Genomic DNA, 13,498 nt, shown 5'->3' with positions numbered 1-13,498 from the left:
ACTGGACCCCCACTGACTTCATGGGTATGGTAAATTACCGGTGGGTGGGGAATAGATGTTCTGGGTAACTCCGGAGGAAGTCGCCGACGTTGCAAAACGGTAATTTTGTGATTTTGTCTTGGTAAGGGAGGAAAAGTTTGCTCATGTGTGAGAAGTAATGGCTGAACCACTTCAGCATATGATTTTTTTCATAACAGATTCCTTAGCTTCCTTGAATGGCATGTTATATTTGGCCGAAACCTCGTTTATCTCTAATCGTTTGTTATACTCGGGGCACTCTTTACTGAGGGCACTGCGTTGACCTTAACAATGTACACACTGAACCTGAGACAGTGAGCAGGTGTTTGGAGTATGTGACACACCACATTTATTGCATCTACACTGTGAGCAACAGTGTTTAACAATGTGTCCGAAGCGCAAGCAATTGTAGCAAATACGTACTGGAGCCACATATGGAGAAACCTCACAACGTGCCCCATATATTGACACACTGTCTGGCAGAGTCTGAGTGTCAAAGCTAACCACACAACTCCGTATTGGAACAGCAGTTGAAACATTGCCCTTCAGTGTGCGCCCATACATACGACAGACTCGTCTGATTTTAACAGATCACTTGTAATAGTTCGTCTTCCTCTATTTCTGTATGTACATCTCGAGTGACACCCTGTCGAGTTATGACGTGAGACGGAATGTAACCTGTTAATTGATGTGAGGAGAAGAAATTAGAACTAACGAACCAGTTTGCTGCTTGTGCTGAATGAAATTCCATTTTAAGACGATTTTCCCCGATGGAAGGAATATCTTTGATATTTAGACGTTGAGATGGACACCCCCGATAAATCATTTTACCAAACGCCATCGGATGTAGGTTACCTATGTTTCCTTCTTTCCCTTCCACATAGGTGTAGTAAGGCCACGAAGAATCAATGTGATGCCGATTAGCTTTGTTATAATCATATGCACTGAGCCGAGGCGGTGCTCCGCCATTCTGAGGAGGAAACACAGCTGGTACCGCATTCAAGTCAGAAATACTATCACCTTGACTAGAAGCTGAGCTAGACTCTTAATTACTGGGATAATATATATCTGTTGTGAAACATTACCTGTAGCGCTTTCTGGTGTAACTGCTTGTTTCTTATCGATGTTACTTGAAGGTTCTTCTAATGCTCGCTTGTTTGCCGCCACAACAGATGGAAAACTCGCCTCCATATTACAGTCGTAGGTAGGGGCGGATTTAGAACCACCAAAGCACTCCCGACGCTCTGAGGCACCTGCTGTATACTGCTCGGTATGAGCACATTAGACTGTGATATAGGGGATGACCGCCCTTGCCATATAGGCCTCCTTCCATAGCACTAACTGCTAATTAAACTGCAAGGCATCTCATTGGGCTACACACTAGTAGACGTAGTCACTGAAAGGCACGAATAAATGTCCACACAACTACTAAGTCCGCACTGCCGTACGATAAGTGAGCGTGAGTCACACGGAACGAACACACAAGCAACTGCACGCCACGGAGGTTACGAACACACTGGTGGTACTAGTTGTATCCTCCCGACCCAATGTCTCACGCTCCAGGACACTGCCTTTGAGGCGGTAGAGGTGGGATCCCTCGCGTAGTTCGAGGGAAAAACCAACCCTGGAGGACAAACGGATTAAGAAAGAAAGAAAGAAAGAAAGAAAGAAAGAAAGAAAGAAAGAAAGAAAGAATTAAAAGAAATATATCCTCATCTCATAATTCTTTCCCAATTTCTGCTCCCATGCGATATACATCGATTACTAGAATGTAACGGTTACAATTTCATTTCAAGAATTAAATTAGGAGTAAAGACTGCATTTTGAAAAAATAACAGTTACAAATAAAATTTACTAAAACAGCATACATTTCAAGTACTTCCATTACTTCGCAAGTCTGCTTTTGGTTAATAGAAAATAACCGTTTTCGTCTGTTCTATCATCCCTAGAAGTTTGAGTATTGACTGTTGATATGCCTTCTTTATTATTATTATTATTATTATTATTATTATTATTATTATTATTATTATTATTATTATTATTATTATTATTATTATTATTATTATTATTATTTCGTTATGCCCATTCATAGAGCACATTGGAACTTGTTCATTGGCTAGATGATTTCCACCTTCCTATTCTTCCAAAATCTCTTCATGAACTCACTGTGTTGCCTCTTTCATTCTTCTGGCCATTTTGTACCAGTCCTGCTGCTATGTGTGTTAATATACTGAGATCCTGAAGACTTGGCGGTTTTTCATGATGTGTTACCTGATGTTGAATTCATTCAGGTCTCTTCTTGTTTCCTCGGGCCAATTTATTCTCCTGTTTTGGGAATTGATTACAGTGAATGGCCTTCTTTGTGAGTCTATTATTTTCCATCCTAAAAATGTGTCCAAAAAATTTCAGACGTCTCCTCCGTACAGTATGATGAAACTGTCTGTGTTACCGGTACTGTAGAGATCTGCACTTCGCCTTTTGATCCAAATGTCATTTTCTTGTATGGGACCGAAACTCTTTCCAAGAATTTGACGTTGTTTTATTTCGGTATCTGCAATTTTAGAATGTGCTCCTAAAGTTAAGGTTTCTAATGCATACAGAGCCTCCGGTAGGTTAACTGTTTTGTAATGCTTCAGTTTAACATTAGCCTACGTGATATTACCCGTTTATTGTATGATCCCATGTCAGACTAAATGCCCTCCGAAGTTTTGAGGCCCTTTCTGTATTGGCCAAACTGTCTAATCCCGAAAGAAGAATTATTTCTCCAAGGTATTTAAATAAGATACCTCTTCAATTTTCCCATAAATCGTCTAAATTTTATTATTATTATTATTAACTTCACTGGCCACATTGGACATTGGACCGCTTGAGTCATTTCATGTTCACTTTCTCTTTGAAGCTTGAACTGTTTGGTTCTTGTGACCTGCCCAGTACCTTTTCATTTGTTCCGATCGTAATTTTCTCATTTCGGAAAATCTTTGTAGCTCTTCCATGTTTCATTTCTGCTGAAAATTTGTGAGTCTTAAGAAGGTTGTTAATTTTATGTTTGTTCTCCGCATGTATAGTAATTTCCACGTAAGGAAATACCCCAGAAAGTAAATATCACCACCCGATGCTCTTCTTTTCTCTTTTTTGTAATGGCTGATCACTGCTGCCAACCTGCCTGGTTACATATTAAAATCACCAGACATAACCATAACAAACTAACCTCAATGTAGGAAACACCGATAATCAATGTTTCCCTACCCTAGTAAATGATAAAAGATAAGATCAAATAAATCAAGATAATTATGAATATCTCGTCGATTCCCACGCTCAATGAGGAATTAAGGAAATAAACACACTTTCTCGCTCAAATTATCCGTCTTTATTTTGATATACACTAAGGGTACTATAACCATATTCTTGACAAGAGGGGCGTGTTAAACGATGCAATTTATTTAATAAGTCTTTGCAGTGTGATTTTAGAAAGTTCCAGACATCCAATGACTTCCCTTTCTTTTACGCGAACATTTCCTTCTCTCTTCAACACCGGTAACCAGTAAGGAGAGAAATTATTGGGCATATTTTCAGCCTGCAGGCTGGTTATATCTTCAAACTTGTCAGGAAACATATAGGAATACTAATGTGCCAAGCTCCGTGAACGGAAATTAGGTCAGGTTTCAAGTTCACTGCGGATTTGAAAATAATAATGTTATAAGTTCTACTGCCAAAATTTCGTCCTGCAAGAGTTATTTCATGTACCGGTAGATCTAGACATGAGACTGACGTACTTCAGCACTTTAATCATTTCACGCAAACAATGTTAATAAATGCATTATCCGAACATGCCACAATTCTACTTACTTGGTATTAGCCAAATAGATTTACAGTCCCACAGAAAAAGAAAATATGCTTTAAATATTCTCGCAAATGTATCACTAGTGACTTTAACGGCGATGCGGTGGCAACACGCAATTCATGCTAGAACAGTGATTGAACGTTGCCAACGTGCCAGATTAATGGTTAATGTAAGACGTCGTATCGGCAAGTAGGGTCCCTAAACTGTATGGTTACTGACACTGAAAAAGACCTGCAAAATACCCAACAGCAAGAAAAGTAACTATAAATCGATACCTTAATATTACAGGGGAGAAAGGGTAAGGTTGCACCCTTAGGGTACGTCCTTACACGGAGAGGACTATACTATCTCGAGTCTAACTGCCTTGAGATTTTGCTGAATTTCATGTGTCCATTGCCCTCCTGTCTTCTCATCACTAGTTGTCGTAAAAGTCGATTTCCAGGCCGTCGCAAGATGTGAAAGGTATACGAGATTCTTTTCTACATCAATGTGCTGGTGACTGGGTCAGTCTTTAGATAGACAGTCTTTTTTAGAAAGGATTCTCCGGACTCCTTCGACCTGATAATTTTTAATTTATGCAAGTTCTGATGATTCTTCTTTCAGTTTTGAGAGATGATCAGTTCTTATTTCGTTTTTAATTTGGGTCAGGGTTTCACAAGTGTAAGTGGCTTCCAGGAGAGTTACGGTTTTATAATGTTGGATCTTGGTGTCTATTAACAGGCATCATTTTGTTAGATCTATTAATCCTTCTCGTTTAAGTTGTGTATGATGATTTCTCCAAGATATTTAAGTTGTAGAACTAAGTTAAAATTCTGATCATTTATGAAGACTTTATTTATGCTCAGGTGTTCCATGCTCATGATCTGAGTTTCTCAAGGGATATTTGTAATCTTGTTTAATACATTTCTGTTCTATTATATTGTTTCCAGAGGCAAAGACTGCTGAAATGCGCTTGCTGCTGGATGTGAATGTCCTGGGTCTTTCTATTTGCACACGTGAAGCTGTACAGAACATGAGAGCGAGAGGAGTAGACGATGGGCACATTGTCCACATAAGCAGGTGAGACTTACTGTATTTTAATGAGAGGCGTCCTAACAGCCTGTAATGAATGAATTATATTTCATATCTCTATACGTGTAAATGCAATTATAATTTAGTTTATATACTTCAAGAGCCTTACAGTAGTTTAACGCTTTGCACATAGTACTCGTTCCAAGCTGTAGGAATCTGTTCCTGCAGTTCACTAGCGTATGTCTTCACCTCCACCGCCTTTGTGATAGCTTTTTTTGATTATCTGGGAACAAAACCTTTCGAGGAACCGTGTGCTAGTACGAATGGAATAGAATATTCGAATAAACAAGAACATCAATACACATACTTCAGCGGTATATTATTCTCACTAGTAATAATTATGTCACTGATAATAATGACTAACCTCATTCCGCTCGCATGTCCATAGTGCTGTGAAAACTTGAAGTTCGCAAGATATAGAGGCACCTCTTGGATTCTTAATTAAGTCATTTCTGACTGTGGTAATGACAATTCCAGCATATTCCTTCGAAAATCAATATTTTATTTTAACACTTTCGTCTTCCAGTAGAAGTGGGTCACTCAGTATCAAAGTATTTCACGAACATTTCTAGCCTCCATCTGCAGTCGGATTTTTTTAAATTATAACGCACGATGTTGCATTTAAGTGATGTAATGTATACTCCATGTACTTTCAGTGTGTATAACTTGTTTGCTTGGTGCTGGTGCCTTTCGAGAAGGTGTGAAGCAGAAATGCATTTTTAAAATAATGTTCTCCTTTTCAGAGCTCCCAACGGCCGTAGCCGTGTTGAAACACCGGATCCCGTGAGATCTCCGAAGTTAAGCAACATTGGGCGTGGTCAGGAGTTGGATGGGTTGCCACGCGCTGTTGGTGCGGGGGTAAGGGAATGGAGGAGCGGAAAGGAACTGGCCACCCTACCGCACGTAAACTCCGGCTCAGGAACACCTCTGCGGAGGTTCGAACCTGCCTTCGGGCAGAAAAACCCTTACCTACCTACCTTTTCAGAACTTGTACCCTCTTTTGAAAGAAAAAATCAATAATAAAGTATCCAGGTGGGTGACGGTTATAAAACAATAGGACGGCGATGCCAGATTGTGCTGTGTCCCGAGCGCGCAAACACCCATAATCCAGTCCTAACGCTAACCGAAAAGCAGCTGATCACTTCAACTGAAGTCAACGCTCTGTTTCAGTGTCGTTGGCCACATCGTAGCTTCGTCCATTGCTGCCATGTACGCCGCCACCAAACACGCTGTAGGAGCTCTCGCAGAAGGACTGAGGAAGGACTTTGTGGAACACAAGAGTAACATGAAAATTTCCGTGAGTAAAACCTCTTCATTCTGAAAGTTTCATCATGATTATCGTCGCTGCCGGGAAGACACCTCTTATGCTTAAACATAACATTTTACAGGAGAGACAAAAGAACTCTCATTTTTAAGGGGTGTAGTTAAAGACCAAGGTAATGAAAAATTCTTGCTTATCATTACCCCTTTGCCTCTGTTTGATGTTTAATTACCGTCAGAATGTTGATATTTGACGTTTTGTATGAGTCATCAGTCCACAAACTGGAGATTCCACTCTATCTTGTGCTAACCTCTTCATTTCTGCGTAATTGCTGCATCCTGCATCTGCTCTAATCTACGTGTCATGTTCATACCTTGGTTTACCTCTACAGGTCTTACCACCTACACTTCCCTCAAAAACCAAGTAAACAAGTCCTGGTGTGCCCTATCATGCTATCTGTAACCATTTTTAGCTAATTACACAAATAATGGTAATAATAATAACATAACAGAAACCACGAGGAAAAGGAGATTTGCAATTTTTCGGACATATTTACAGAATGAATGATTCCAGATTAACAAAAAGGATTTTCAAATACCTTTGAGACAAAAAGGCAACAACTAGCTGGATTCGAGGAGTAAGGAAAGATTTAGAAAGAAGTAATATAAGAGAAGAAGAAACGATGGACAGATACATTTTTAGAAAGAGGGTAGTAAGTATGGAAGGATTCCAAGGAAGATTGAACAAGAAGCCTGGTGCGAAGTGCTCCGAGGACAGAAGGAAACAGCACAGTGAAAGGATGAAAGAATATTGGAAGGAGCGGAAGAGAAAACAACACAGTATGAAGAACTGAATTGAAATTAGAACGTAGTCCTTAGCAGGCCTCATCGGAAAGAAGAAGAACAAGATAAAGAATTAAATATAAACCTTAGTAAAAATCTTGGATTCAAAAAAGCATCCCAGCACAAAATGTACAGGAAACAAACAGGTTAGGAAACATGACAACTACAGGATGGATGTGGAAAGCGACATGGAACGCTGAGAGGTGATGGAACGTAGCCTTTTGTTGTGAAAGAAAACGGAGAGGGTAATTGCCCTTGGATTACAACATTAAAAAAAATTAAACCAAATCAGAAACTCTAAATTGAAAGACTTTTACAAAGAGAAATTATGTTTTATAAGATTCAATTCCAGACATGCGCAACGAGCTTAAAAATGTTTGGTCACTAAATTCAAACCCATAGAAACCCTAATCCGCCGATACATGTCGACTAACGTGAGGGATAATCCAATTCTACACAAATATAGAAATCGAAACAGAATAAAATCTTATACAAAAACATTAATGCAATAAAATAAGACATTTCAAATAAATTCCCAGTGCTGTCTTTATACTGCCACATTATCTTTTATTCTCATCCAATTTAGCCAAATCATTCTCCTTTGAGCAGCTCGATTCAGCATCTCTTCATTCGTGATTCGATCAATCCATCTCACTTTCAGCATTCATCTGATAAAACTATTGGATATGTTCCTGGCAACTTTCTGCCTTGTCTTCTTTCCCTCGAAGTGGTTTTCCATCTGATCTCTTAATAATCATATACCTAAGTTTTCCTTTCTCCAAAGGTTTCCTTAATTTTCCTGTATGGAATTACCCTTTCCGTTTTCTTTCACAACAAAAGGCCACGTTCCATCAACTCTCAGGGTTCCATGTCGCTTTCCACATCCATTCTCTAATTGCAATGTTTCCTATCCTGTTTCCTGTATGGTCCTACCTTTCCTAGGACCATTCCTTCATCCGTTCATCCTTAGCTGTCCTGCACTTTCTATCCACTTCATTCTTTAATCGCCTGTATTCTTTGTTACCCTCTTCATTTTATGCATTCTTGTATTTTTGTCGTTCATCAATACCTCCTGAGTTATCCATTGATTCTTAGTTGATCTTTCCTTATATATTTGATATTTTATATTGAATTAATATAATTTTGTTAGATATTGCACATGGGACATGTGTTTTGCAAAATGGCACGAGGAGATTTGTTTCATTAGATTACACCGTTTATTACTTTAAAGTGCTTGCCAAATGAATACTTCAGATTACAGTAATAGCAGGAATAATGGTACAGTACACACTCGTACACGAGCTTGCTTGAAAATCGTACATGTAAACTCAAACTCTCACTCAGCGTATTACTTGTAGGTCTAGAATACAGTGTTTTGCTTCCTTTATGTGAACATGAATTTTCGCTGAAAGGCAGACAAATAGTTCAAGAATGTAACCACGAAGATCTTACGATAGCGATCTAAGAGACTTTCTCCTCGGGACATCACACGCACTCCAATAAATATCTACTCTCGATGTAAAAATATAAATCATTTACATGTATGCCATACGATAAACATAACACGAATGGGGATCAAATTTAAATGGGATTTTATTTTTTGTTTAAAGTCATTTATTGAAAAACACAAGGCAATTACAATTTATTCTCCACATAGTTCCCTGCTTTGGAAATGCATTTGTCCCAGTTTATAGGCAGCTTTTTGATGCCCTCATCGTAAAAAGAACAGGGTCGTGCACCAGCCAGTTGCCCACGAAGTCTTCCACACTCTCGTCGGCTTCAAATCGTTGCCCTCCTAGAGCTTCTTCAAGCGGTCCGAACAAATGGAAATCGCAGGGTGATAAGTCCGGGCTATAAGGAGGATGATCAAGTGCAGTCCAATGCATTTCCTGTAGCTTGGAAATAGAGCTGCAGTATGAGGCCGCTCATTGTCGAATCGGTTGGTCTCGTCTTTTACGGCGATATGCAACCCTCGCCTTGTTCAACAGCTCGCAGTAGTAAGCAGCATTGATTGTGCATCGCTCATGCAAAAAATCAATCAGCAAAATACCTCGCCGATCGCAAATAAACGGTTGCAAGAACCTCGCCAGCTGACAGTCGAGTACTGGCTTTCACTGATGCTGCCACCTATTTCCTCCGCCACTCCTTGCACACACGCGTCATTGAGAATGTTTGATCACCGAACTGTACAGTCGATCTCTAGCAAATTTCCACCACTGTAACTCCTTCACAAGCAAGAAATTGTATAATTATGTGTTGCGCAGTGGAGGTGTGCACCTGTTGCTCCGACATCGTGAGCGTTACGAACGAAACGGCGGGAAATATTTAAGAGCAAGCTCTCCCCACTCCTGACGGTCCCGCCTAAGCATAGTGGAAGCGCGGGGTCAGTCTTACCACCTGTTGATGTTCAGGAACAAAAATCCCGTTTAGATTTGATCGACCTTCATATGCGTGGACGTCCTCAGATTTCCCAGAGAATTTTATTTTCAAAATATTGTAAGTGATTGGAAGCTTTTCTTAGTTAAGATACAATTTTCATAGCCATACAGTAACAGTGGGAGGAAATTTGTGTTGTTCAGGATGGGAAAAATAAATCTTGCCCAGAAAATATTTACAATAGGACTAACGTGGAATCGGACCTTGTTAATGAACATAACAGAGGATGCTGGACATGGAAATGGCCTCATCTGAAGAAATCAAAAATCAAGGATCCAAAAGACCTTGACTCCACTTCACTCAGAAACCACCGACAAAACTCAACTTCGTCTGGACGCCTGAACACATGCACAACAGTAAATTTGTAAGGATACAGATGCAGGTCCTTTCTAATAATGCTTCGAAACCACGATCAATTCATTCCCACTTGCACAGACAAACGGCGGGCGTTCTACGCGTTCCATCTCTCGAGCAATGTTTTCTGGTGTTGGAACTCTTTTCGAACAGTTGCGGTTTTTATTCGCTACAGAGCCCGTTTTACGCCATTTTGCCACTAAGTTTTGCATTGCTGATTTTGCTGGAGGTTTTGCTACAACACTCTTGTGCAAACAGTTCCGGACAGATTTTCCAAGAGTTGTGCTTCGCATGACAATGAGCACGCGCTGTTTTATCATGAGCACCATTTTGTGTTGCATTCAACTGGTCACTAAACACATCTGCTCCTTTCACTCACTCACACGAAGATCTCCAGTTGGTGTTTCCTGTCCAGTGATATGCATTCATTTGGCTTTTTCCTCATTAACTCTGAGTTTATCTAATCTTTCATAAGTTCTTATTTCTATTATTATCATTTTTTTTCATTTCTTATTCTAATTTTTAGTTTTATTTCCATTCCTATTCTTTCTCCCGTTTCACAATTGCCAGCAACAGCTTCTTTCTTTTTTAAGAAAGCTCCATACTTTGTTTCAGCTTGTAACCCCAGGCAAGGTAGAAACAGAGTTTCGTGACAATCGCCCTAACTACCAAACAGAAGCGGTCAAAAATATGCCAGGCCTAGAGTCCGAAGATGTTGCGGACGCTGTGCTGTACGCTCTTGCGACGCCTCCACATGTACAGGTAATTTAAAACAATTGTACCATGTAATTGAATAGAATTATGTATTTCAGTGCCAAGTTGTTAACAGCGAGTATTTAAAAAATAAGTTGAAGATATTGTCATTTTTTGAGTTTTGGTAATTTCACACTGCCCTGTATGATTTTTCCCGTTCTGCAACAGGTGATATCCATTAAGTTGTACAAGATCATTTTAGTTATTGAATTCTCTAGTTTGCATTTTCTTGAAAGGTCACCTTACTTTCACTTCGCCTCGCAAGTACAGTCACCTCGCACAGCAGCTGCGTGCAGACAGATATGAACATATGGCATCTGACTACAATACACGACAACTGTTCGTTGGCTCGACTCCACAGAGAGTCCACTACTCACACAAACACTCCAAATGGATCTAAAATTCACGCTGGTACACTCACAGTACTTCACTCAGTACGCGATGATTTTCTGACTCCCGCTGGACACTGATGGCAGTCAGCACTACTGCCGTCTCAGTCCAACTACCGAACTGCTTGTTCGCGGCTAGCTTCCTTTTTATAACCTGATGATTGAGTATTAGAATCTTTGTGATGCGGCTAAGGGAAGGTTCTCATTTCCACTTCCAAAAGGTCCACAGGAAAACCTGATGACAGCACCATCAAGCAGAGGCTGGGGAGTCCCCGGTCTGATTCACTAATTCCTTCCAGGAAGTACCGAAGTTGGCAACGACAGGAATGGCACGTAACAATAAGATTTTTCTATAGGGAGGATAATTAAGGAAATGGTGTATTTCTAAACACAAGGGCCTGAATTTTGATGACCTAAACTAATTTCAAAACTGATGTATAAAATGACGGCAAAATTCCAGTAAAATGATTCGAAAACTTTAAAAAATGACATAAATTTTAAATTAATTTTTACAATCAATTTACAATCAATTTAACCTTTCATGCTCGAGATTGGAATCCAAAAAGGTAAACTGTAACCGTAATTGCGCAAATGTATAATACTGGGGTTCGAAGAAATGTTGTAAATACGCCATGGCATTGCTCAACGGTGATACATAGGATTCCACTCATGGGCGTGAAGGTTCAATTAGGCACCAGTTACAGTTCATAATAATCATGAGCACGTTGATATTACCATCGTGAGAAATTATAGCTTAAATCTACCTGAGGGTAATAGAAATCCTAATATACAAATGAAAATACTGAAAAACTAGTTCAGTTGGAAGGATATTCCGATTTAATGAAATCAATCATCGATAACAATATAATCAACAATAATATTATAAAATCTTTATAACATGGTTGGATACTTTTTAAACTATACATTAACATTTATTTTGTTGGTTATTATCTCTTCCGCTCATATGGCGCTATACTGTTATTCTACCTTCACAATGATGGCAAACCTACCTGATGTTAAAGATAAATACACGCGAATCCAGCAATATGAATAAAGGTGGGTCAATAAACTATCATTGTTAATACGAAAGTTGCTGAAGGCTTAAAAATCCAATTGATGGTACAATAATCTCAAATTATTTATCTTATCCGCCACAAATAAAAAAATATTCGTTCGTTCATGTCTATGTCCATTTTGGACCAGAAACCTTGTTCTTTAGTAACCCATTAATATCATTTACAGCCGTCATATAAAATAACGACTTCTAATTAACAACTTGAGGGCTTACTAAAATAAATACATGCAATGCCGTGGAACCTAAAAATAAATATTACAGAACACTCAAAAACTAGACTCTGCAGCTAACCACGGATAATAAATTGAAGAAGTATTAAACAGAAGAATATAATTATGGTGTCCTCAAGCTGCTGCACCTAAACAAAAATAGATATTCAAATCTACATGCTACTATAATGAACAATCATGAATTGGAATGATCAAGACACACCAACATCTGGATTCATCCACGGTCTCTCCTCTGGACTGCTGAAATTCTGTCAACATCTACAAGACGCATACACTAATACTACACTAATACCGAAAGTAAGTAGGTTGTACATTGGGTAGTATGACCCTAACTTTATTCTTAATCAAAAATCAAAGTGCAACTTAAATGTCTTATTGGGTAACATTTATTCGAAGAATTTCATTCTATATGTATCTATTTTCGTTCATATAATGCCTGTATCACATTACTATTACCGACGATAATTCACACGTCCACCTCGAAAACATTTTTCGGAAAACAGTACCTTCACGGTATAATTATAAAATCTTAACTGCTTGTCTATTCCGCCGTATCACATTCAAATTCGCATGATGAGCCTCTAATATACTATATTCCAATATCAACATTCTTGGGATTTCTCGAAGACAACACTACATCATACGTAACGCCTTTTCCCCAATAAATAATCCAACATAACAATCGCGTATCATATCATAATCAATCACATCGACCACCCTAACATTCACAAACCATATAACTTCATATACGCATCATGCTTAATAAAACCTTTCATTCGAATATACAAGCTCATAACTACCGAAGACAATTATTCCGAATTCTAAACACATGTGACTTCTATAAGCAGTATGCAATGCGGTTTAATGAAACGTTTCTTTTATGAAGACTCGGTCAGGTCATATGAAATATCTTATTCATAAGGAAAAATTCTTTGCACTTCACCTCATAATAAATACATTTCAAATACTTCCAATAAGACTTTTTCATGAAGAAATTGGCAAATTAATTTCATGGAAAAGAAACCGTATCAAGGAAACGATAGCTAAATCATAATGAAATTCCCCTATAACAACCTATAACTGAGCACTCGAAACAGATCAAATTAGCACATCATCAATTCGAATTCCAATTATGCCATCATTTAGGAGGGTTAGAGCGCCCATCGACATTATAAAACGTATATAAATGATTCTACATCGTCGCTCAAGTTGCTTTATGTATAACACA

The 13,498-nt window shown here is 38.8% G+C and overlaps 1 protein-coding gene across 2 annotated transcripts in view; it reads left to right on the top strand.

Annotated features, from left to right (window-relative positions):
* The window catches only part of LOC136885923 (dehydrogenase/reductase SDR family member 11), a 96,245-nt gene that overhangs the window by 28,554 nt on the left and 54,193 nt on the right, over positions 1-13,498 (top strand). The window contains exons 3-5 of one of the 2 annotated variants that reach the window (XM_067158622.2): positions 4,789-4,918; positions 6,101-6,227; positions 10,439-10,585. The exons of the other annotated variant lie outside the window; for it this stretch is intronic. Coding sequence (XP_067014723.2) covers positions 4,789-4,918; positions 6,101-6,227; positions 10,439-10,585 — 404 coding nt within the window. The remainder of the gene's footprint in view (positions 1-4,788; positions 4,919-6,100; positions 6,228-10,438; positions 10,586-13,498) is intronic. 2 annotated transcript variants of the gene reach the window in all.

Source organism: Anabrus simplex, chromosome X (genome assembly GCF_040414725.1).
Source record: "Anabrus simplex isolate iqAnaSimp1 chromosome X, ASM4041472v1, whole genome shotgun sequence".
Lineage (NCBI taxonomy): Eukaryota > Metazoa > Arthropoda > Insecta > Orthoptera > Tettigoniidae > Anabrus > Anabrus simplex.
Note: the sequence above shows the minus strand (reverse complement) of the source record. Positions and strands in the feature narration are given on the sequence as shown.